The following is a 26,948-nucleotide window of genomic DNA, read 5'->3' as shown; positions in this document are numbered from 1 at the left end:
TTGGCGTAGAATGACAATGAGATTTTCCTAAATTGTTACTAAAGAGGTGACTCCAAAAAGTGATAGAAAATTGAATTTTTGAAAAAAATCTCCAAAATTTAGTTCTCATTACAAAAATCTCAAAAAATTATTTGATCTTATCTCGAAAGTATCTATTCGTAAAAAAATAATGCATAAAATCTGAGAGATGACAGCACGGCCGACTATTTCAATTTGGCAATTTAACGTGGAATGATCTAACTGCATAAGCATTTGAAAATTTAGGGGACTGTAATTCAAATTTTTCAGTGAGGGGACAGGGTTTAAGCTGAGTTAAAAAGATCTTTAGCAAAAAAGTTAAAATTGAAATAAAAGCTTTAGCAAAATGCTAAAATGTCAGGGGTTCAAATATCTTTCTAAATGCCTTGGTTTGCTTTATCTACTCTGAAGTTGAGAACTAAATTCAAAGTTCAGCCGTGACATCCTTAACAAAATAAATATGCAGTAGCTATCATGACATCTTTAAAGAAATAAATATGCAGTAGCTGTATTTATTTTTAATTTGAAATAAAAAAAAGGTTTGTGCTTATTATTGAGAGAACACAAGTTTTACTTTTGAAAGTCCACTCCCCCAATGCATGCAATACGTTGGAGACATAATGCTCATTAAGACTAAGGGCTGTTGAACTTAATAGTAATTTTAACATCCTAGCTAAGAAATTTTACAAAGATTAAGCTTTGCCATGCTGGCATCCTCTCTCGGATCGTGCTTTGTTTAATTTTTTATTTGAGCAAAAAAGCAAAAATGACTTGCTTAATTTTCGTTTTTTAGTTAGTATTTAATTTTGCGAAAAAATGCGACCATAGCAGAAACCCTGTGAAGGGAGATTTCTTTCCAGGATTGATGTTTGGTGGAGATGGCAATTTTTTGGGAGGAAGAGAAAATATCATTTTACTTTGTTAATATTTTGTGTATTCCTGTTATTACCAAAATTTTGAATCTCATTGAAGTGCAACTCTTTTTTTTTTTTTTTTTGATTAAATAGTGTGAAAGGAAGAATTACTATTTGTCATGTTTTTATATAATTTTAAAATATAATACTTTTTTCCTTTATATATAAAAAAAAAAGAACTTTGAGGCAAGGTAAAAAAAAAAAAAAACACTATTGATACTAATGTTCTGTTAAAATAAGCCTTATGTGATTATTCCTGAAAATCTTGCTTTTGACTTCTGAAAAAACTCTTGAAATTTATTTTGCCTAGAAGAGTATGAACCTTGCCTGGTATATATCCTGGGTAAAGGGTTTGTACGGGTGATGGAAATCCTTGAAAGTCATGGGGGGGAAAAAAATCAAATTTCAGGCTTGGAAGAGTCGTGGAAAATTTTAATTTTCATTCAGTCATGAAAATTTATTTAAGGTCATGGGAAAATGTCCTGGGCAAAGAGAAAGGAACAGTAGCTAAAAGAGCATTAAAACTCTTGAGTGATATAACATTCGCCCAATCCAAAGTTGCGGGTGTGACATTTACACAAACTAAATCAGCCACCAGCTAAAATATTTTAGAGCTTTGGTTTAAATTTTTATAGATTTCAATGTAGACCACTTGCCTACACATTCATACAAATTTGCAAGTTAGCTGATATTTTATTTATTTTTAAAAAAATTAATTTCCACCCGTTGCGGGGTGTGACATAAAAAGGACATGCATTTTCATCTCTTTGTGAAAAAACTCAAAACTCTGTGAATTATATCAATGGATTGAACTGGTTTTTTTTATGTTGTACAATAGTATTCGAGTAATTATTCTATGGAAAAATTAAATTATACACTCAATTCTTTCTTTAGTAGTAATTTCTCAAAATTGTCGTTGCGGGTGTGACTTGTCTGACTATTGTAATTAAAACTTTAGTAATGCCTTACACTAACGCTTACAAAGCAGAGTTTTTGAAGCTAACTAATTAATAAATACATTAATACAGTTGAACTTGCCTTTAACAAGCAAAAAAGCTCTGAAATATTTGTTTGTTACAACCAAGTTAATTGGAGTGATGTTTTAAGTGGGGTTCCTCAGGGATCAGTTTTAGGGCCTCTTTTGTTTATTATATTTATGAATGACATCAATGAAAATATTTCTGGAAGCATGAATTGTTTTGCTGACGATGTAAAAGTTATGGGGATTGTCGAAAATGAAGAACAAGTAAAACAGCTGCAAGAGGATTTAGATCACATTACTAATTGGGCAGATAAATGGGGTATGGCAGTTAATGTAGGGAAATGTCAAGTGCTACATTTAGGTCATGGAAATAAGCGTATGAGATATCGTTTACAGGGTTCAGTCATAAATCAGGCAGAAAATGTTATGGATCTGGGTGTCTTTATAAATCAGGACTTCAAGTTTAATCAACAGTGCAGTATTGCTAGTAACAAAGCCAACAAAATGCTTGGGTTCATCAATAGATCTATTTCAAACAAATCTAAGAAAGTTCTTCTTCCTTTATATAGGAGTTTAGTAAGACCTCATTTGGAGTATGCTGTTCAGTTTTGGTCGCCTTATCTGAAGAAAGATATTTTTGTATTGGAAAGGGTTCAAAGAAGGGTAACTAAATTAGTAAAGGGACTCTCAGATTTAGATTATGATACCAGACTTAATAGGCTTAACATGTATAGCCTGGAGCAAAGGAGAGTCAGAGGGGACATGATTCAGTTATTTAAATTTATCAAAATGAAAGATGTAAATGGATTAAATTTTTGCGGGGAAAGCAGGACAAGGGGTCATTGTTTTAAGCTATTTAAATCTCAGGCTAACTTGGAAATCAGGAAAAACTATTACTTTAGCCGGGTCGTGGGCACTTGGAATAGCTTACCAGAAGAGGCGGTAATGAGCAAGGGAGTGGATAGCTTTAAGAGGGCCATTGATCTTCATTGGGGACTAATTAATTGACTAGGACCAGCCTAGCTGGGCCCAGAGCCTGTTGCTGGTCGTCACATTTGTATTTGTATAAGTACTCATGAAAAACGAGTTTGTAAAAAAAAATATAAATAATCCCTCGTAAAAAAAAAACCACATTTTTTTCTGTACACAGAAGTTGGATAAGTAGTTTAATTTGACTTATCTTTTTATATCTTCTTTTTCTTTGTTATTGTTCTTAAGGAATATTTATGTCCCAAAGAGAGAAGATTCGTCATGTGCTCCCCACATTTTTCGTAACATCTAGAGCCATAGGGTATGTTGAGGGTTGTGTATATTCATATTTGTCATTGTCGTTATTTCTTTTATTATTATTTCTTTCTGCTGCATTAGCTTGAATTTGAGCTACATTATACTTGGAAGAGATAACACACAAAAAAAAAAAAAATGTATAATATTTAAAATGCTACTTTACTCCACAAATTACAAAAAAAAAAAGATGGTTGTCACTTGTTCTAAAGATTTCTTATTCATTACTAACTTTCAACCGACTTTTAAATTTTAAAGGAATTTTTCCAAGGAAAGAAAAGCTGAACTGTAACTCAACAGCAATTTTATGAAAAACACACACACACACAAAAATAAAATCGCACACATTGTAAGCGGGTTTTGCTCGTTAAAAAGAAGCTGTGCTCCCACTTAACATTGTACCAACCAAATTGTTCCAATTACTTTCCTACATGCGGGTTCTTGCTAAATCAGGGCTCGTTTAAGCAAGTTTGACTGTAATATCAAAAGAGTAATGTAGAAAACAAATTTCATTTCTTGGAGTTGTCATTTTTTTAAATAATATTTTGTTTCTCCCGGATACATGCATCATGGCTGATTTGGCCAAATATACTTATTCACTGAACTTTTCCTCAGATACTCTATTTGTATATCATCGTCATCTATTTGCTTTATTTGTGAACAAAACTACTTCGATAAAAATTTCAACTGCAATTGTGTAAGTAACAGATCCCAGTATATTTTTATCAGAATGATGTGGCAGCAAATTCTCTCATCTGCATTTTCTGAAGTTAGTGCTATACCAACTGTAACTTCATTAATAGGAATAACATGAGCACTGATTCTGTATTTTGTATTGTTCTTGGAGCTGGATTTACAATTGGAATTCCTTATTTACAATTGAAATTCATTAATTGCAATTGAAATTCATTAAAATTTTAATTCGTTTCAAACTTTGCCTAAATACAATTTATTCTATCTTAGTAAACTTTAATAGCAATTTTAAGTATTCTAATTCCTTACTTTTATACTATTTGAATTAAAAGAGAGAAAACAATCCACACTGAATATTGTATTTATTTTTAAAATAATAATAGTAAACATAATATTGTTTGGAAACTATTAATTTAATTTCAATAAAAACATTATAGGTACAATATAAATTATATTCTTTGTCTTATGATTTACAAACATATTATTTTCTTGCACATAGAAGTAAAAATTTATCAATCTAAAATGAATAAATTTGCACACACTATGTTAATTTTGATTTATAAACTAGGGTTCCCACAACTAAATCAAAGGAAATAGTTTTGTCATCTAAATATAATCCAGCATATTATTGTTTAATAAATTTCTTAAACATTACATTTGTGTTCAATTTTAAAATATGTTGCGGGTGTGACTTTAGTATGATGTCACACCCGCAACAGGAACATGTCACACCCGCAATGCTTAATAACTTTAATTAAAATATTAATTAATTATTTTTATGTCTGTTATTGAAAGTACCTCAATGAATTATTTTTGAATACTAAGTTTCATGACTTACAGGCAAATAAATTTTTCTCCGAAAATATAAATGTATCTTTTTGTTGCGGGTGTGACATAGTAATTGAGAATAATTAAATATGCTTCCCTTTTGTAACGAAGATTAGTAAACACTTCTCTTTGGGCAAAAACCCTCAGTAATATATGTCAGATTATGTGTGTAAATTTAGAGAGTTGTAGAATTATTTGTTGAGCTGCATGAGACCATGAAACATAAGCATTTTTGATTCAGTCTTTTTTACACAGACATAGTCCCACTTTATTAATTAAAACAAGTATGTTATTGAGACAAATTTAATTCTTTTTTTGTAAAATATGAACTAGTACACTTTTCACATTCTATGTGAAAAATTTCAACCATACTCAACAAAATTTAAATTTTCATCCTCATGTCCACTTTTTTGTGGATTGAGCGCATTATTGCACATAAAAGCTATTAAAACTGGAAAATTGAACGATCCCAAAAACGAATCTTAAGTTTTGAAATCTCATTGCATCCACTTATGTTGCAGCCGTTCATCTTTTTTTGCAATGTGAGTTTATTGCTTGCACATCACTCATTTTGAATTTACCACTATTTTCAACACTTCTTACATTTTTTATTCTGTAGTAGCAAACTTGCACATTCTTGATTTTACCATGCCCACTCAAAAATGCAATTCAATTGCATTCAAGTTCGTTTCCACCACTCGTAAAAACTATATTATTAAATTAATTTGTTGGAGGTTTTAAAAAATAAAGATCTTTAGTCAGGTGATAACATACAGAAATAGGGGAATTCTAATACTCTAAAACAGTAGTGCCCAACATACGGCCCACAAAACTCAATGTTGGGAATCCACTATGTTCTAGAATTTTAAAACCTATTAATTTGTATGCATTGTAATATGTGCAAATAAGTAAATAAGTACATTTAAATCAGAAGATTTAGTCACTACTGATTTTTTTAAAAAATAAATATCTGACTTAGAAACATTAATTTACTACAGAATGTGGCTTTGCTTTAAAGAACCAAAATACTGTCAAGTTATGTGGATGAATGCATTGTTGACACTAAAAGGCAACTTTTGAAGCAAATTTATTGAAAAGTATTAATGAATCATTCAACCTTTGTCCCATTCATTATCATTCTGCCTGTTTACAAAAAAAAAAAAAAGTTAGACATTAAACATCATTATATTTCATTCACTGTATAAATTTATATGATGAAGACAAATAATAGCTTAGTTTTTATGGTGAACACTGATATTTTTTCAATCACAAGTAAGTGCTTCAGTGAGGTGGTGGCATGCACGTAAAAGTTTTGCTAATGCTGATTTAAAAAAAAAATTAACAGGCTTGATATTTAATTGTACTATTCTCTTCATGTAACAAAGTCATGAACATTTTTACAAAGTCATGAAAAAGTATTGGAAAAGTCATGGAATTTTTTCATCCAAATAGAGTATGAACCCGTGGGTATTTATCCTTAGAAATAAATAAATCCCGGGTGTTTTACATCACTAGTCATGATACCGCTTAAGCAAGCGACCAAATATAGCCTAAAACTATATTTGGGTCGAATATTTACTGTTTAAATCCAAAAATTGTACTTAAGACGCCCTGTTCCGATAATGACCGCCCTTGCTCCAGAAGCTGGGTTCACCCTTGTATATGCAGGTAACCTGCCCAGGGCAGTAGTCTTTTGATTAGTCTTTCTTTTTCCAAGTCATCGATCAAATTTTTTTTTTAATCGAAAAACATTACAATTAGCCTGTATTAGACCTTAAATTTGAATTTATGCCTTTTTTTAGTCTGAAAATAAAAGTCTTAATAAAGACAGTCTTCAGGATAAGTCATTCCTAATTGTAATAAATTGTATTATTTTAGCCTCCTGAAGTCAAAGAAGATGATTCTTCAAAAGTTGAGGGAAAAGCTGCCCAGGAATCTCCCAAAGATAGTGATAAAAATGATGCGGAAAAAGATGTCAAGGAAGATGTTGACAGTGGAAAAGAGGAAAGTGGAAAAGAAAGTGAAGAAGAGGATGAGGATGATGAAGAAACAAGTCAGTGTTTCAATTTCAAATTATTCCATTGTTGACAATATGTTTTTTATACATTATTCTTCCTAGGGGGCCGTAGGGTTATAACTAGAGTAAGCCATCCAACAGTAACCCAATTATTCTAATATCATTTTTAGTAGTAATTTCCCTTAATAGGTGTCACCAGGAGTTGATTTTTTTTTTCAATAAAATATTCGAGAATGGGTTGTCGAATGACAACCCATTCTCGAATATTTTCATAGCACAGCCTGAAGAAACAGGGAATTTTGAAAAATTCCATAATAACCTGGAAAGTACAGCAGGGCTTGTCCTTCCTTAAAAAATCCTTAAGAATCATTTAATTTCATCAAGTAAAATTAAAGTTCTTAAAAACCCTGAAAAAATCTTTATTTTCTGGAAGTTTCCTTAATTTTTAAAAACTATATCAAGTTTTCCCATTTTCTTATTTTTTCTATTTCACCCCCTCATATCTTCATCCTCCATGATATCTGCCAAAAATTTATGTTTGGGAGACATGTCAAGGACGTCAAACACGTTTCGCTGTAAATTGCATGCCTTGTTTGAGATTTCAACCTTTTTGTATCCTGCAAATATTTTAATCATTTTAAATGTTGGTAGGTTTTTATCCCATATGCTACTTTATATCTGTTTGTTTTATTCATTATTTCAAAAATATTTTTATTTCTTAAATTTATTTTAGAAAAAAAAACAAAAGACTAAAAAAAAAAAAAATGTGGTTCAACTCTCAGCCTTGGATTGTATTGAAACTTGGCATGGTTGCATTTTTTTATGTATTTAAGAAAGCGTTCAAAATATTTATGGTAAATCTCTAATAGTTTAGGTTAGGCTTTACAGCCTGTAAAGTTTTTTGGAATTTCATGATTAAATAAAGCAACTTCAAGCTTTTTTTTTTTTTAAATCCTGAATTAGTATTATGAAGTTTTTAAAATCAAATTATGAGATCCAATGCAAGGAAAAAGGATAAACAATTATATATTTATTTATTTTAAATTCTTGCTGTGAAAAGTATATTCTACCATATAAGTAAAACTTAGAATCTCTCTGCTGTAAATATTTACTTTACAAACAAACCTAATTTTAACATTTACATTCTCAATTTCAATACCTTAAATTAAAATGTTTATAGTTAAAAAAATATTTTTCTCTAAAAAATATTAAAAACTGATTTTGTTGAATGATAAAGCCAAGATTGAACTCTAGTAGAGGGGCTATGGTAGGAAATATAGCCAGAAACTGGTGGCCATTTCTGGTTAATAATCCATAACTACTTTTTTCTTTTATTTTTTAGAAAAATTCCTACTGCATCTTCTTTTGGGAGTTCACTTATTCTTACTAAAGCGTAAAAAACCACCAAAATATCTCTTAATCTCCTAATTTTAACAAAAATTCTAAAAACCTGGTTCTTTTAAACAAAATTTTAACTAATAAAAGTATTTAACATTTCTTGAAGGGTCATTTAAGAAATGTTTTTATGCATTTTAAAGCACTGTGTTAAAGAAAATCTATTCATTTACAGTAGAACCCAGCAATCTGGAGCTCAGAAATCCAAAACATCAGACAATCCGAACCAGTGGTTGGAAGTAGCATGCTACAAGTAGCGACTCTACTGTAGTAGCTGCATTTTTTAGTAGTTTGTAGTGTAGTGCTCTACTTAAAAAAAATAGTGTATTAAGTAGTGCAATACAAAAAATTAGTAGTTTGTGGCGATTTCTGGAAACAACTTTTAAATAAACTTTAAAAAAAAAATCAAGGTTTAAACAAATTTGACTGGCACAAATCTTATGCAAGTACATCAGCGGATGCAATGAGAAATAAGACTCATAAAAATAAGAGTTGACCTCAGGCATATCATTTTGACACCATACGTTATATTTGTTTGATGCCACTAGTTTGTTTGCCATCATAATTTTCATATTTTGCCAATATTTGCATTGAATAGAGCTTGGCTTAAAAATAAAAGTATATGAATTAGCAATAACAGTAAATTTATTAACTCCTTTGTTTTTTCTAGCTGCAGAGAATGCCCCGTGGATGAACATTCTAGATTTCGATCAGATTATTGTTCCTAAACTGTAGAAGCACTTATTTTCACGAAAATGACGATATCGGTGACTTCGCAATTTTGAAATTTCATGAATTTTATATGAACAAAATTAATGGCAGAAAGTTGAAAAACAAAAGTAGTTTGCGACGCTTAAGTTTTTGCGATTTGTACAAAAAATTTCACATGCGAAAATGAAAGTCTCTTTAAAATAAGTGCTTTTACAGTATTCACCAAATAAAGAAGCTACTGTAAATGTTGCCGAAGCGAATGATATTGAACTGCTCTGGCTGGCTTACATGAAATATGAGCATTACAGTGTTATATAAGTGTATGATAACAGATATTTTTGGGAAAAAAAAAAAGAAATGACATATAATTCTTAGTAATCCATGTTCAGATGGGCTAATTTATCAATCAAAACCTTTTTTCGTTTAGTCCTCTTATGGTGTGTGTGTATTGATGTGTCTCAAAAAATCGAAAGCTGATTTTTCAAGTAGCTAGGCTTATATTTTTCCTTTTACGACCAAACAATTTTTGAACAGTGGCAAACTGTGCTGACTTCTGTCTGAAAGTGTCTCTTGTTGTAGAAAAGGCAATTTTGTTTTCTTTTACTTTTTTATATTATTGCCTATTATTTATCTGTTTGAATTCAAATGAAATCTGCATACAATGTTTTTAGAGTACAAATTTATGATATTGCCCTGAAAAAAAAAAATTGCCTTGAAAAGTGCTTGAATTGTTTTCTCCCTGAAGGGTATGAACCCTGGTTTAAAAGAGATTGTAACTTAAAATGTCCCTAAAATTTTCCTAAAATTTTGTCAAAAAGTTCTAAAATTCCCCTAAAATTTTGGAAAAGTCTACTGAAAGCCCTGCTCTCTGTATTGAGCAATACAGAAATAAGTTAATTATCTCTGTATATAAGAGTAAATAGTTAATAAATAAAAGAGTTAATAAGTTTTAGACTACCACTCTTTCTTTGTCACTATTCTTTTATTTTATTTGTTTCATATTTTTGTTGTCAATTCTTTTTATTCATTTTATTTGCAGTGGGTCTTTTGGATAGACCAGTTGAAGTCACAGGATGTCGAGCACGTAAAAAAGTCGAGCGTCTTGAGGTGAGCTTTCATACTCCAAAAGATAAAGAGATGGAGATACCAGAAGGAAAAGGGCAAAAACTTGGTCAATGTCCCAGAAGTAATTAAGTATTTTTTAATATATCTCTGACCTTTTTGAGACATTATTGTTCATATGGTAACAAATTTTGAATTCTATGTTTTAAAACTTTTTACAGTTGAGTTTCAAATTCAGAAGTACAAGGCAGTTGATTTAAGGCCATTGCATAGGATTCTGTTCAACAAACTGGGTGCTGTAAGTATTTATAAAGTTTTCATTTCTTATGAAGAATTAGTTGAGTATATTAAAGATTGATTTTTAGTTATTGATTTACACACATGCAATGTTAGCATAAAAAGTTCTTTCTTTTGTATTAATAGCATGGCACCCCAAAGTCCCCTGCTCCTTCCGTTCGCCCCGTTAATCAGTTTTAGATATCCGGGTTTCACTCATACAAATGGGAATTCAAGGACAAAGTGGACTTGCATAACAATGCCCAATTTAATTTAATGCTAAATAGATATTATTTGAGTTTATCATGAGTAATGTATCTCACAGAGCTAACATGAATTCCTGCAAGATTTTTCAGAAGCTAAGTGTGGGGCTTGAGTATCGAATTACTTGCTACTAAACATTTGCTTTGTGGATGGACTTAGTTCCATTAGCTGGCATTAGATTCTTCCTCAAATCCACTATTTTCGGGAGGGGGGGGGGGCAGTTTTCTCTTTTTATTTTTCCGACTATTTGGCTGATTTTTTTTTCTGCATTTTGCAGTGTGTGTGAATAACGTTACTTTTGTGTATGAAGAAATTTTCTAGTCTTTCATGTGTACATAATAGGGTGGTCACAGCTTTTAAGCTTAAACTATTCGTCCTAGAAACTTTGCTCTGGTCTCATTTTATAGGAAATTTTATTCTTGTGAAATGCTCTCTCATCTTTTTTTTTTAACAAAAATTTACAGAGTGGTATTTGATATTTTTCATGTCAGGTCGTAGAGGTTATCATCAATACGGAGATTTCATGCAAAGACCAAAAAGCATTAGATTTTCAATTACACGTTTTCTCTTTGTTGGTTTTATGTTTTTCTTTAAAAAGGCTTTAATTGAATGCATATTAATAATTAAATGTAACAAATTGCTTATTTACATAAAAGGAACAACTAGGGGGGCCAGTTAAGTTTTAAGAGAAAGCAAAAAGGTAAAATGACAATAGTAGTTCAAATGCATTTTATTCTTTACACAACACAGTTACATTAGATATCATTATGTTATTACTCTTGAAATAAAAGTTAAGGTGGTAATGGCTTGGTTATTGTAGCTTTCGATGAAGCTGGAAAAATGTGCCTGCATTCAGATACAACTTGCAACAAGAACTGTTGTTGCTCTTCGTCTTTTGTTAAAAAAGAATTGAAGTCTTGAATCAATTTTACACCCTATTCAGCTGTGTCATTGACAACTCAAAAACAATGCACAATATTTTTTGCTTTAATATAATTTTGGTTTTCACACCATTCATCAGGATCAGCATTTAAAAAATCTATCAATTGCTAATCTCTTAAAACAATTAAAAGTTCTAGGAGAAACGAAATAGTGTACTTTCTTATCCAATAAAATACTAACTTCATTTAGATGGAACTGTGTTTTAATATCCCTATCATCGCCATCATCTTCATCACCTCCTGCTTCAGATCTTAATTTTGCAACCATGTTTATTTTGATCCTTTTTTCTAAACTATTATCAAAAGAGGAAAATGCAACTTGCTCCGAGTTTAGATACAACAGATGTTTAGTTATTTTATGTCGTGCCGTGTAGGTCTTGATTGGGAGCCAAAGATGGATTGTGTGCATTAAACCATGCTTTTACGTAAGTATTGACTGAATAAACAGATATCTTCAATGCCTTTTTTCTCTAAATCAGTTATGGAAAACTGATCCCTGAAAAGAAATATTTTTAAGGAGTATATGGCCTTTGCCATTCATTTGGCGTGATGAATAAGCACCAGGTACTCGAAAAGTAGCATTGTTTGGATGAAGGCTCCCTAAATAAATTAAACAAAGCTTAATTACTTCTTTATAGTCATCCCTAGGCTGTCGCTGTTTTAATTGTTCAAAAAGAAAGCCTGAAATTTCGTCTGGGTTACTCATTTTATTTCTGATATCTGTATCTTCAAAAGCTGCTTTGAACTGCGTCTTATCAATTCCTGACCATTCAACCAGAAATTTTTTAAAGATATCTGGTTGAGGACCAGTTGCTGAACCTATTTTGCAAATGAAAACAGCTTTTAAAATAATTTCAAAAATGTGGTGGCGACATGCTAAGTACAGAATATTTTTCTGAAATAACTGTTCTAACAGAATACATGTTCACTTAAAGAGCGCAGTATTTACAGAAGTAGTGTCAAAACACATTGCCTGAACTTTTTTCAACTGCTCCCCAATTTTCTACTGCTGAAAATACAACTTTTGCTTGAATCAGACCTGTGTTTTCAAGGATTGGAACACCTATCAATTGTTCTTCATCGCCACATGATATGACAATAGCTAGCCTCTCGATATTTTCTTTACTAAGTACATCAGAAAGCAATTTCCCATCCCAGTGCACAACAGCTCCTTCTAAATCTGTGTTCCTGAATCTATTTTTCATAAGATTGGATCTTTGCTGGCGAAATTGCTGTCTACGAAGTCGGGTAACACTTCTACTTAAAATTAAATTTTAAGGGTCGTGATCTAATGGCTCTGCTGTAGCTGTTCTAATTTAAAATTTCATGTCAACGCCTCCCATGCAACCAGGATGTCCTTTCTTTCCTTGTAGCATCAAAAACTGCCTGTTTTCTTCAGCAATGTTATTTAGTGCATTCTGATGAGCAATGTCAAATAGGTCATCAAATGTTGACTCAAAAGCAAACTTTTTGAATATGAATGGCGTTTTTGGATCTCGCAGCTCTTTTGCTGTTTTCTCCACTCATACAGTTTTTCTAGCTTTGTAACACAGTTTTTCAATTGTTTGCTTGGTATCTTGGCTTTCTTCCAAAAAATAAGAACTTCCTTTATTGTAAGACTTGAAGCATCTCTGAGGCTCAGTTTTACTTGACACAAGTTATAAAATAAGCTGCGCAAGACTTGGATATTTGAAGGTAACTTGGAACCTGTGATTTGATGAGACATGCGACCGATTAAAAAAGTGTCGTCTTTTTGTCTCAAATTCATGCTCGTTGTTGCTTTGGAACTCGAAGATAGAGCCATTCTCCATTAAATCTCGAGAGAAAAGTAATTTACAAATTTTGATGCTTGAAGACTTGCAAAGCAAATACTAACTAAAAGTACAACATTTAGCAAATGTTTTGAGGTGTCTCGACGGATTTTCAGCCCTCCCACGAAGTATATGACGATCGGGTATTTTGTTATGGGGTCACAATTAAAGATCACACAAAAAATCTTCTCCATTTTCACTTCTGATTACAAGATCCCTTTACCAGATTACAGGACACTGCGGTCATTTTATGGCTTTTTTTTTGGGTAGCGAACATAACTCTCTTTCTCGGGAACCATATTCTTCCCTAGGGGATCGATCGAAAGCCCTTTCAAGGAAGAGATTTTTAAGTATTGTGTTTTTAAGTTATTGACCTCCGAGGAGGGAAGCAACATTCCATATTTAGGTTTATACAGCTAATTTCAGGAGTTTTACAAATAAGCTGTTTCTTCTGAGTTTTAAAAACATATCTGTAGTATATACTCCTGATATTATTGCTGATTTTCATTGAAAACTTTGCATTATACGTAGATTGAAATGAATATACTGAAAGAAGTAATAGAATGTATATTTTGATAATTTATTCTTTTTGTGCAATTTTGAGGATCCTTTCAAAAATTCCAAAATATACTCCATCATTTTTTGCCAAAATTTGAATGAGGGTAGACCTAAAGAGTATAAAATTTGCTATAAAATGAGACAAGAACCAGGACTTTCGGGTGAATAGTTTTAATTTTATTGTTGAAAAACGATGATTTTTTGCCTAATTTTTTTTTTCTTAACTTTACCCTCTTTGCGGCATATGTTAATATTATACGATTGAGCTAAAACTTTGCAAATCACATTTTCTAAGCTAGTGTCACATTTTAGGGGGGTGCTGCAAAAGATTAGATGAAACTTTTTTCCCCCATATACCTTGTGACCACCCTAGTGCATAAGCAAACAAACGGAAAATAGTACTTAAAACTATTTTACCGGAACAAATCAATGCAACGTTAATAGCACTCAAAGGTTTTTTTAAAAAAAGGTTTCAATCTGGTTCCACCATCACATGTGAATTTGGAGTTACTTTTCCTTACATTTTTATGAATGTAAAAATTAAACAGTTTAAAATTTATTGTCCCAATAAAAATATTTTACTTGCATGATTTGCTGAGCAAAAATTTTTCTTATTTCTTTTAAAATTATTTTTGAAGTGTAAGTTTACCTGTCATGTCACAAGTAATCTGCAAAATGTGTAAAAGATAGATGTATGCTATAGCTTTAAACAATCAATAACACTCTCATATATTTAACTATAGCTAAAAACAATAAGAGTATAGAAAAAAAAAAGTTAAAACTAAAAGTCTGAACAAGTGAAACAGAAACTGAAACATATCTTGCTAGGTTACTCCAAAGTGTAAAGAAACAGAATTCTTTAAGAGAAAAAACTGGTCTGATAATTCGTTTACTTGGGTAAGAAGTGTAGTTTAAAATATCAGGTTTCAACAGGTCAAATTGTGGTGATCTTGGAATGTATGATGTCATTGTAAGGGAGATTAAAGAATGAAGCAAAATTGTTTCAAAATAGATTTTGTTCTTGTTCAGTTACCAATGGTGCATTAAGCTATATTCAGTTTTAAATTTTTTTATTTTTTTTATTATTCACTTAGAAAGGTGAAAGATCGCAGATAGTCTGTCTCACGGACAATGGAGATCCATAATATGCTTTAGTGGGTGAAAAGGGCTAATTTTTCTGTTTATTTTTTCTTTCCTTTTTCTCTTTTTTTCATTTATTAGTTCTATTGCTCTCAGGGTTAAAAGTTTTCAGTCTTTTGACGGATTGTTATCTTCCAAAAGAAAAAAAAAATTAAATCATAGAACAAGATAAGAGTGAAAAAGTAATAAATTGTTGATTCTTATCCTCTAATTGTAAATAGCTCTAATCAACATCAAGAATGCATCTGGCTCAGCTATTTCCGAATTATTTTGCCTGGCTAAACACGATAATCACCATAAAATGTTGAGATTAGCTCTAGTTTTCAAGATACAGAGCCAACTAGGGTAGTAAATCTCACTAATGTTCTTTTTTTTCCTGGATGATAGAAGCACCAACCATGGAACTGACTGTCTTTTTGACTTTGACCCCTGTTTGGAATAGAAAATCTCATTACATAAAACTGCAATGCAGGGATCGCGCTAAGGATTTCGAAATGTTCGCCAGTAAATTAGCCAAATTTTTAAAGTGTTAGCCAAATTTCAAAAGTCTTAGTCAAAGGGTCCGAATTTTGTGAACGGACCTAATTTTTTATCTAGATTGACATCTGAAGGGAGATTTTTTCTCTTCTGTGTATATTTTAGAAAATTTTCTGTTCGCCAATAAATTCGCCAAATTCGAATTTTTTTTTTCGCCGAATTTACGGTTTTATCGCATTTGGCGCATTGGTGAATGCTTAGCGCGGTCCCTGGCAATGGACTTCAGGAAATTTTACTGCCCAAAATTAGCCTCTAGTAAGTACTCTGAAAGCTGTGAACGAAGATGGTTTTCTAATACCTTAGAGGGAAATTTCCAAGAAATATTAAAACTAAGGTTGAGGCGAGAATTTTTAAGGACCCTTCAAATAAGCGCGCAATTATGAAGATCACTGTTTTTGAAAAAACCTTTAGGAAGCTGTTAAGGGTGAATTACAAGTATTTCTAAGCAGTAGAGAAGATGAGACCTAAAAACAGTTGGTCAAAAAATCTCTACGGAAGTACTGTGACCATTGATGAAAGACGTGTATGAAACTATTTTGTTCACTTACTCCAGGATATTTTGCTTAAAAACTGAAGTTAAGAATGATGAGGAAAGGTTTCACTAAGATATCTGTGCAATGGACCACAGATATCAGGGTCATTGGGCTGAATTAATGCTCTCCAAATGCTACTGAACTACATGTATTACATGAGATGGTCCTTCTTTGACAAATAAAACACAATCAAAAATGAAGCAGTATTGGCTAAAAGCAGACACTGCTTTTTGAAAAATTGACATTGTTTAATAAAACAGGACCTATTTAATTACATTTATTGCTCATGTTTCTTCTCCTTTTTAAACCTTACCTTCAAATCATTGTGTGGTTGCTGTGCATCTTTCTCCAGTGTGCTCTTGTGTATCTTAAAAACAAGAGCTAATTTTAAAAAAAATCTATTAAATTGTGTTTCTCAACCCAAATTTAGTAGAAAAAAAAAAACAATTCAAAGCTAAAATGCAGACAAAATCTTTTTTGTTGCATAATGTAAATGAATGAGTTAATTCAAGGAAGTTTTAGTATTTTGCTTATTTAATTTGTTCATACCACGAATGACACCTGGGGTTCATATTGTATGGTGGTGCTCCTCCCCCCCCCCCAAGTAAATCCTGTAATGTTTTATGTAAACATAAAGGTACAATTTTCAGAAGCAAATTTTTAGGTAAATGGTGTGAAGAAAGTAGGGGGAAGGGGGCACATGTGAACAATTTTTTCCTTTCTTCATTTTTCCAAAAATATTTTCATTTTTTCAGCACACAAACTTCTCCTTGATTAAATAGTCTTTTCTTTCTGTCATGGAAAATTTTCAGATTCTTTACTTTCTTTCTTTACTTTATGTTATTCTTTAAAAAATTTGTTCAGTTGGTCTACGTACATGTGCCCCTATAGAGGGGGCACATGTGAACAGGCCAGGGGCACATATGAACACCATTAGAAAATGTGTTACAAGCATCATAGTTCAAAGAAAAACTCTTTAGTATGAAACATATATGAATATGTCAATTACATTGAAGGGTTTCTAACCTACATTGTGTCAGTATAAATTGTACTGTAATTGAGTCTTAAAGAAAAATTCTGCTCACTGCAAAATGCTAGAATCTTGTAGCCTGTTCTGTAGGCACTGGATAGACACGAAAAAAATGATAAATCTGCATAGTACGAAGAATATTTTTGATATGTAAAGATTATTCTAATTATGTATTGTTTTTAAGTTACATGCAGTGTATGATATTTTTTTTGAAATAAGGTAAAAATAAAAGTTAAAATGATTTTTATGATTTAATTAAAAGAAAATATTTTTTTGTCTTTTGATTTCCTGAAGTATTATATGACTATCTGTTATATAATACTTCAGGACTGTTATATAATACTACTGTTATCTACTGCTTAGTAATGGAAAAATTTAATGAATAAATAAATACATATTTAATAATAATAACTAATTGGCAATAAATTCTAATATTGAAAAAATAGTAGTTATAAATATTCAGTATTTTTAGCACTTATAATATTCTACACTGATATATAATATTAGGGAGAGGATATGGGAACTATTCATATGTGCCCCTTGATGTTGTGTTCACAAGTGCCTCTTTATTTACCTTAGCACTAACTTGCAAAATTCCTGATTTAGTTTAAAAAAAATTACCCTTGTTCTAAATATACTTGAATGTTCATATTATGGTTTGCAATAGTTAACTTTGATTTTCTATCATAATAAAATAACTAAGATGTTATTACATGATAAATTGTATGTAATGCAATTATTATATGCACTTTATGTGCATATAATAGTTTAAATGGGATTAGCTTTCATTAATAGTAATTACTTTTTTCTTAATAAATAATCTTAATACACATGCAGGTTTCAGACAATTCTAGACAAGAAACTTTTTTAACGTGGCACTTCACCTACAAAAACCTACCAACCTTAATGCATGTAAAAATAAAATCTTTTCAAACTCATGTGAATACAAATGTGGTATTAGTGAATGTGGCTTTAACGTTGTAGCAGGGTTTCCGCTACGGTCGCATTTTTCGCATAATGCAAAAACACCTTCTGAATTGCGAAAATAAAGCAATGCATTTTCGATTTTTTGCTCAGATAAAAAATAAATTAATTAAAAAAAAAAAAAAAAAGAAGAAATCTATGATCCTAAAGAGGAAGCATGTATGGCGATAATCAACTTAATCTTTTTAAATCTTAGCTAAGATGTTTAAACTATAATTAAGTTCAATAACTATTAGTCTTATCTAGCATTATGTCCCCCCAATAACTGCTTTATTAGGAGGAGGAGACTGCAACGTTCTAAACACCAATCGTGTTTTCTTTCTTTATTTTATGTTTTAAAAAAATAGCTGTTGTACTTATTTCTTCAAAGATGTCACAGATGAAATATGAATTTTATTTTCAACTGGAGATGAAACACACTTATGCATATATAAATATATGAGAATTTGTAGCATTTTAGCATTTTGCTGACATTTTCCCCTCAATTTTAGCTTTTATGCTAAAGAATTTTTGAACCCAGTTTAAACCCTGCGTTGTAGTTTATGTACTGTAAACTGTTTAATTTTTAAAATGTTAACTGTTCTATTGTTTAAATAAATAGATCTATGTCTTTAAAAGAAATATACTAACAGTTTTTAGTTTATGATTTAATAATAAAGATCTATGTAAATTTACCGTATGATGCTTTTATCCCACAGGAAAAATCTGTGAAAAGGAATATCAGAAAATTTTCTGGATTTCCTTTTGATAAAGACAGTGATGAATACAAAAAGAAATTATTGATGCTTAATAAGTAAGTGAGATTTGCATAACTAAGTCTCTATTGCATTGATTTGATATAAATTTTTTTACATTTTTTTTCCCTATAATTTTTTGATGAATAATTTGTATAATTGCTCTAATAAGCATTAATACATGGCAGTGTCATTTGCTTTCAACTTCTCATTTGTGCTGTTTGCAGGGATATAGGACTCAGTGCCAAATTTGGCACAGAAGTCCTTTGATGCTCATTCTTATACAAAAGTTTTCTCTAGAAAATCTACGAAACAGGATGATTATGCCTATTAATAACTGACTGAATTTTTGGTATTTACAAAAATTAAAAGAACTCTAAATTTAAATTTTGAGTCATGTAATTGTACCTTTCTTCAGGCAAGGATGACAGGGTTCGTACGCTCCGGGAAAACCGGGAATTGTCAGGGAAAATGACATTGTCAAAAATGTCAGGGAAAAGTCAGGGAGTTTTCAAATTTTGTCCTCCAAATTTTTTTTTTTCCATTTTTTTCCCAAGGAATTAAGTACTATGAGATCTAGTCTTCGTTTTTATTGTGATTTCACGAAAAAAATTGTAAATTTTTATCTAAACCGACGCTGGCACTTAAAAACTGCAATCGAAAAATGAACGTTTTTTTTTTTCACAACGAAAAATGCCCCGAAAGAGCGAAGATTTTCTTGCATGGAGTCAGTGTCTTTTTCTGTTGGTTTTTAACCTTTCCTCATTTTGCCTCTTTCAGGCCTCACAGTGCTCCCCTTTATTTTAAAAATAAAAAAGATTCTGATTTTTCTTAATTTTCAGTCTCCATTTTCTTATTCATTCTATTTTCCCTCCTAGAATCTTCATCCTTGCGTTATCCCCCAAAAACGTATGTTTGGAAAGCATGCTAACGACGTCAAACCCGTGCTTCGCTGAAAATTGCGTGCCTTGTTTGAGATTTCACTGCAAATATTTTAATCATTTTAATGTTGGAAGGTGTTTTACCTTATACGTGCCTCGTTTTTCCTTTCTAACCACTCTCACCTCCTTAAATTTACAAGAATTTTTACATTATTTTGTTTTTCTTTTCTTAATACCTTATTGTTCATGATTTTGACGTTTGGAAGCAAGGTTGATTTTCTTTATTTCTGTTGCATCATAATTGCAAGGTGTTTTAATAAAGTTCTAGGCTGGTAAACCAATGATCCCTTTCCTGTATGAAGAGATGTATTTGATGTTTAATATTTTAATGAAGCAATTAGCAAAGCTTCCCACCTGAAAAACTGTTTTATGGATTGATGGATGTAATAGTTAAAAATTTACATTAAAGAGGGAGATAAACATAATCTGTATAAACTCCCATGAGCACAGCCAACAATTAAAAAAATAGCGAAAGTAACTAAACTAACCTTTAAAAAAGCACCTGGAAAAATTTTATTTGGGGTATGGAAAATCTGGGAAAATCTGAGTTTTTTGAGTAGACACCCTGCTGTGCTTGCTTTACTTAATATTTACTTTGAGAGAAACATTGAGAAAATGTAATGAATATGGGATTGAAACTGGTCATTTGTTTGTAGATTTTGTAGCAGTCTATGATAGCATTGATCGAACTCGGCTACAAAAAGGTCTGTCTAAATTCAAAGTTTCAGCAAAGTTAATGAGGCTTGTAAGGCTCACTCTTCTTACAAAAACCATATCTGTGGTGCAAACTCAGGATGAAACATCTACTCTCTTTCAGGTCTGCAATGGAGTTAGGTGAAGCAATGCATTGGCATGTCTTTTTAATGTAGCTTTGGAAAAAGTTGTATGAGATTTTCCAGAGGGTATTAATACTAGTGGTGCTATTTTAACCACAGGGCATTCCACGAAAAAGCATACACTTTGTCCGGCACGTAAGGGTTCATATATTTCATCAAAAAGTAATAATTTTAAAGTGTAATGATGAAATGTTTTGGTTAAGGAATCACATACGTTTGTAATTTTTTAAGTAAAAAAAAAATTGTTCATTTCCATTTTAAAGGATTATTTTTAATGAAATGCATACACTTTTTGGCATCAAAGAATTCAGCTCGAAAAGTGAAACTTAAAAGTGTATGCGAAGAAAACATAATAAATGTACTGTGGCAAAAAGGAAAGACCACCTAATTTCTTTGAGTTTGAAACTAAAAAATTTCACTATTTGATCTCTGAAATTAACTATCAAAGTGATATTAGCCATGAAATCCCATCTGAAAAGGAAAAGAAAAATTTGAAGAAACATTGTTGATATCCTTTTGAAGAACAATATATGAGGCAGGGAGAAGCAAATGACTGTAAGTGAGCTTTATAACATTTTGAGTTACACTTTTAAATATCAATCCTTAGGTAAGCTTTTATGATTTTTTTTTTAATCATGCAGCATAGCTGCGCTTAGCAGGACTACTACAGGGTTTGTACTTCCTTAAAAAATCTTTAAGAAACCCTTAATTTTACCAAGCAAAAAGGTCCCTAAAGAATCCTTACTTTTCTGAAAATGTCTTAGTTTTTTGAAAACTAAATGAAGTTCGGTCCCTGTTTTCTTATTTTTTCTATTTTCCCCCCTCAAATCTTCATCCTCCGCATGAGGTGCCGAAAACGTATGTTTAGGAAACATGCCAACAATGTCAAACACGTGTTTTGCCGAAAATTGCATGCCTTGTTTGAGATTTCAATCTTTTTCCATCCTGCAAATATTTCAACCATGTTTAATGTTGGATTCTTTTCACCATGTGCTACTTTGTATCTGCTTATTGTGTGTATTATTTCAATACTATTTTTATCTCTTAAATTTATTTTAGAACAAAATGCTAAGTCAGTCAAAAAAATGTGTTCCAACTCCAAGTCTCGGATTGTATTGAAACTTGGCATGGTTACTTTTGTTTATATATTCAAGAAAGCATTCCAAATATTTATGGGGATTCTCTAATGGTTCAGGCTTTACAGCCTCTAAAATATTTAGGAATTTAATGATTAAATGAAGCAACTTCAAGTTGTTCTTTTGATCCTGAAATAGTATTATGAAATACATGAAATACACCGCCAGATCAGTCGGGTGTATTTTACTTATTTCTGCCTTAGCCCGGCTATAGGGTGGTAACTTGCTGAAAATAGTATTGTGAAGTTTTTAAACCAAATTTGGAGTTCCAATACAAGGAAAAAGGATAATCAGTTGTTTTTATTTATTTATTATTATTATTATTATTATTTTTTTTTTTTAAATTCTCTCTGTGAAAAGTATGTTTTACCACATATGGAAAACTTATCACTCTGCTCTAACTCACACTCCTTTTTCTAAAATTTACGTTCTCATTTTCAATACCTTAAATTCAAATGTCTTTAGTTAAAAAATATATTTTTCTCTCAAAAATATGAAAAATTAATATAATGGAGTGATTCAGCCAAGATTGAACTCTGGCTCCCTCAACTCTTTATTTGAGAACTCAGGGGTTGGAAGTTGCTGAATTTATATAAAAATAAACAAACTTGCAAAAATGGTGTAATACAGCAAATTTGTACAAAATAGGATGTTAGTAACAATAAAGTTAGTAAAAGCAATAATAACGAAACCATAGTTTAAATATCTCGAAGATAAAAGATTTTAGTTCTTTTCCTTCAATTTGCCTCTCACTCCAAATAATGTAAGTTAAAAAAACTAAAGTAATACTTTAATATACAAATAATTTTCAAGTTATCCCCATTTTTCTGATCTTTTTTTATAAATGAAATTTGAAAAATAAAAACTATTCTTTAAGCACAGTATGTGCTATGTATTGTATTAATTGCTACGCAATTATTTAAAACATAATTAACAGGGAAAAAATTTCATATTGCCTTTGAAACTGGTAAATTGTAAATTGGCCAGTTTTGTTGAATTTTGGAATAGCCCCTGGAGTCCCAGACTCGGAGCAATTTTGATCTCATCTCTTTTCTGCTTGATTTTAAAAAGGCGCTTTTTTTTTCCTGATTTCCTTCTTTTTGCTCTCTGACCACTCTCATCACTGTGATATATGAAAATTTAGGGCCTTTGCAGTCAATTGCGTCTCTCCCTGCATTTTAGGAACAATATGCATTTGTGTTAGTGTGTATACAGGGTGTTCCGTTTTAACCTGCAATACCTCTATTTTCGCAAGCGTTAGTCCTAGATGCATACTTCCAATTGCAAAAATGCTCAAAATCAGATTCAGAGTTAAGATATTGAAAGTTTGAAGAAAAAATAAAAATGAGTCAAAAAATACAAATTAAATTTTTTATATGGGCTTCAGGTTCTCTAACTCATGTTCAGAGGAAAAATCTCCATTGAAAAATAATTACAATACAAAAAGTTTGACATTAGTATGAACAATATTCACTGAGATAATAAAACGCAGCGTTTTGCGACTTACACCACTTTACACTTGCCGTCAAATACACCTTTTGAGGGTAAATATAGCAGTTAACAAGGGTTTAAAATTATATTTGTGCATAGGAGTGGTATATAATTGATTAAGGTTTTGTGTTTTTGCGTATCACGGCATAACATTTATTTATTATTATTTTTTTTTTTTTTGAATACAAATGAAAAATATAAATACTTCGTTTTTTTACTTGGACAACCTGCAGTTCTTCGAAAAGGGCGATAAGTTCTAATCTCATCTTCTATATGGTCCCTTAAAACTTTGAACTTGAATATCTCTTTCAGTTTTGGTCACCCAAATATCAAATGTTTTGTGTTAGTTATATCTTTCATTGGAGATTATTTCCCTAAAAAAGTAAGGTAACCTAGGACCCATATAAAAAGTTAAATTTTGTATTTTTTAACTCATTTTTATTTTTGCTTCATACTTTCAATACCTTAACTCTGCATCTGGTTTTGACCATTTTTGCGTTTGGAAGTATGCATCCAGGACTAACGGTTGCGAAAATAGATGTTTTTGCAGGTTAAAGCGGAACACCCTGTATAATATGTGATATCTTAAAAGAAATAAATACAGTCAGTAGCTGTTTTTCTTTTTTCAATGTAGAATAAAAAATCTTAGATTATGTTGCGACAAATGCAGGTAGTTGTCACTGTCTGAATTTTTTGTTTACTAAGTCTATTATTTGGGGTCTCAGTGGCCGAGTGGTCTAAGCGATTGCTTGGTGGGTCAAGACACCCTCGCTCCGAATGTACTTCCCCTCTATGTGAGGTGAATTTTTTCATGTGTTCGTTATATGTACTCTGTACTATAATGAAAAATATATCATGCATAACGAAAGCAAGACACTCAGTTTGCAGTCCTCGTCAAAATAAACCTATGCAACAATCACCAAAAAACAAAGTCTACTCATTCGATTTTCATCACTAACATGTGTTGCATTTGTTTTTGCCTTGATTCAAAGGATTGAGTTTTGCGACGTGTACTTTCTTGAGAGGCTTTTTTAGTTTTGCGAGAAAGATTTGACTGACAGGGGGGGGGGACGTTTCTGATTTTGCGTCATCATGAGTTATACAGACTGTTTATATAGCTGTACTGTGGTTGACTTAAGTTTGCACATTTTTGCCGAAGGTCAAGCACATGTAGCTTTAAACCTAGTTAGGTCCCTAGAGTTTCTTATTATCAGTAGTTTAGACCACCGCAAGTTATTTAATAATAAACCTTACGATACAAGCTCTCTAAATGAAATGACAAGGTTGCGAAATGTACCGTCTTATAATCATAAAAACTAAGTGAATGAAAATTAACTAAAAAGTAAAATAAAAAATTATTAAATTAAAAAAAAAACCGACTGCGTAAAAACTAAAAAGAAAAATGTATAAGCCCAGTAGTTTAGAATGTAATAAGTACTACTGAATAACTACACCCTTGAAGTAGTTTTATAACCGTATACACAGTTAAGACAAATCATAAATTCTAAAGCAGAATAGAAGGATTAACAGTCAGGGCCCATTCAAATTTTACGGGGTTCCTTGAATCAGAAAGGAATGGGCCCCGACTGTTGATCCTTCTAGTCTGCTTTTGAATTTATGATTTGTCTTATCTGTGTACGGTTATAGAACTATTTCAACAGTGTTGTTATTCAATAGTACTTATTACATTCTAAACTACTGGGTTTATACATTTTTCTTTTAAGTTTTTTTGGTTTTTACACAGTCGGGGTTTTTTGTTTTTATTTAATAATTACTTATCTTTTTAGCTTATTTTTAGTAATAGGTTTTTTTTTTTGAGACTTTGCATATAACTATATTTTTCAGTTCTTTAGTAATGTTCTGTGTGATTGAAGTATCAATTAGGCTTAATGTACTAAATGCAAGATTCACATTTTTTTAAATGCTCAGTATTCTGCAGAAATTAAGATATAATGACATTGAAAGTTGTTCATGCATGGTGCCTAATTTTCGTTTTCCTCAAATAACATGTATGTGAAACATATTAAAATTTTTTTTTTACATGTGCTTTATACTACTTTGATTTGCCTTTGTTTTTTATTTAGATATAGTACAACTGTCTTGAAACGCATGTGTTTAATTCTTGATGTTGATCGTGGTGGTCAAAAAGATAGTCTTACTGAAAGAATTTTAGAGTTCCTATTGACTCCTCAAGATTCTGGGAAAAACGTTCCACAGAAGAAATGTATGTTACTTTTTATATTGAAGAAAAAACTTTTTCCTTTAAACTTCATTTGCTGAATAAATATTTTTTTTTTCAGCAGCAAGAGGTAGTTCTGGCAAGAAAAAGCAGAAGAAAGTTAAATCAAAGAAATCTGATGATGAGGGTGAAAGTGCAAATGATGTTGATGATGAAAAGATTGATGGAAGTAATGAAAGTGTAAATGAATCAAACAGTGAAGAAGAAAAGAGTGACGATGAGGTGACGATCTTTTTTTTGTATTTATCTTATCTACCGTGTACCTACTACATGTTTCTTGATTTTTGTAGGTAAATTTAAGCCGATCATTTCATAGTTCGTAGACTTTTGACAGAGGCGTAGCTAGACCCGACTTTCGGGGAGGGGGTACTTTTATATATATATGTGTGTGTGTGTGTGTGTGTGTGTGTGCATAAACTTTTTTTAGTATTAAAAAAATAAGAGGGAGGTGAATCTTACATAGCTTGGAATGGGGTGCCCCAAGTCCGTTACTTGTGTCAAACAAAACAAAGGTTAAGATTTTTTTCTTTAATGTTATGGATAATTTTGTTTTTCTTTCCCTCCATTTAATTTAAAGTGAAATTTTCTAGCAACGTCTTGTCAAAACCATTCTATCCAAATCAGGGGGAAATCAAGGGTATCTGATGAGAGTGTTCCATTCATTTCAATGTGACTGCTTAATTTAGAGGCTAACACACATCTACAAAAGCTGGCATCCCTGAAAGCTAATGGATACTTCCATTTCCGCCTGTGAACTAGATGTTTAGCTTTCAATCTCATCGGTGGTCAGACTATAAAGACTATTTTTACAAACTTGGTTTGCACTAAAACAGGGTTGGCAAGTTTTTGCCGGGGGCGGAAAAAACCATGGTTTTTACCGTCCGGCAAAAATGGGTTTTTGCCAGTTTTTGCCAAAGTGGCAAAAATAGATTTTGTGTTAACAACTTACGGACAGTTTTTTCCTTTTATATAAAAGTAAAAGCACGTTAAGATTTTGATAAAATTTTAATTTAATTATTTTTATAGTTTAAAAAAAATTTTAAGGTTCAACTTACTTTTAAAGTTATGGAGCATTTTTACTTCTAAATTTTTAAACATTAACATAAAATTTCAGTTTGTAACATCTAAGACAAATAATTAACTTGCAATGAAAATGTAATTAGCTTGTTTATTATAGCATTTTTTACAGAATGCTAAATATCTATATAAAGTATACTTAATCAAGATAAAACTATAAAATAAAAGTAATTAAAAAGAAAAATACACATTTCTTTAGATTGAAATATCACTTAAATCATCATAGTCTATGCCATCTTCATCAAAACCTATTTGTTTAAGCATGGCATAGCAATAAACTAGTTTCGTGAGAAAGCAACTGACAAACGGTTTCGTATTTTTGATTATACAAAAGAAAAATTTGAGAAATATCTCTCTATTGCAGCAGAACTTGCAGGACACATTTGAAGAGTTGCGATTAGTGTACAGAAATCTTTAGGTACTGTACTGCATGTAAATGCATTATTTCTTTAGTGAGGAAAAGTTAATATTTTTCTATATTCAAGTAAATATTCCATTATTAATTAAATAGCTTAA

General features: G+C 31.2%; 1 protein-coding gene across 3 annotated transcripts in view; it reads left to right on the top strand.

Moving 5' to 3' along the window:
* The window catches only part of LOC129219266 (protein DEK-like), a 79,538-nt gene that overhangs the window by 28,136 nt on the left and 24,454 nt on the right, over nt 1-26,948 (top strand). For 2 of the 3 annotated variants that reach the window (XM_054853596.1, XM_054853593.1), the window contains exons 2-7: nt 6,598-6,772; nt 9,882-10,028; nt 10,126-10,202; nt 18,677-18,771; nt 25,201-25,340; nt 25,417-25,577. In XM_054853596.1, coding sequence (XP_054709571.1) covers nt 6,598-6,772; nt 9,882-10,028; nt 10,126-10,202; nt 18,677-18,771; nt 25,201-25,340; nt 25,417-25,577 — 795 coding nt within the window. The remainder of the gene's footprint in view (nt 1-6,597; nt 6,773-9,881; nt 10,029-10,125; nt 10,203-18,676; nt 18,772-25,200; nt 25,341-25,416; nt 25,578-26,948) is intronic. The other variant, XM_054853594.1, reaches the window with a different exon arrangement.

The sequence above is a fragment of the Uloborus diversus genome, chromosome 3, assembly GCF_026930045.1.
Source record: "Uloborus diversus isolate 005 chromosome 3, Udiv.v.3.1, whole genome shotgun sequence".
Taxonomy (NCBI): domain Eukaryota; kingdom Metazoa; phylum Arthropoda; class Arachnida; order Araneae; family Uloboridae; genus Uloborus; species Uloborus diversus.
This window is presented reverse-complemented; position numbering and strand designations above follow the sequence as displayed.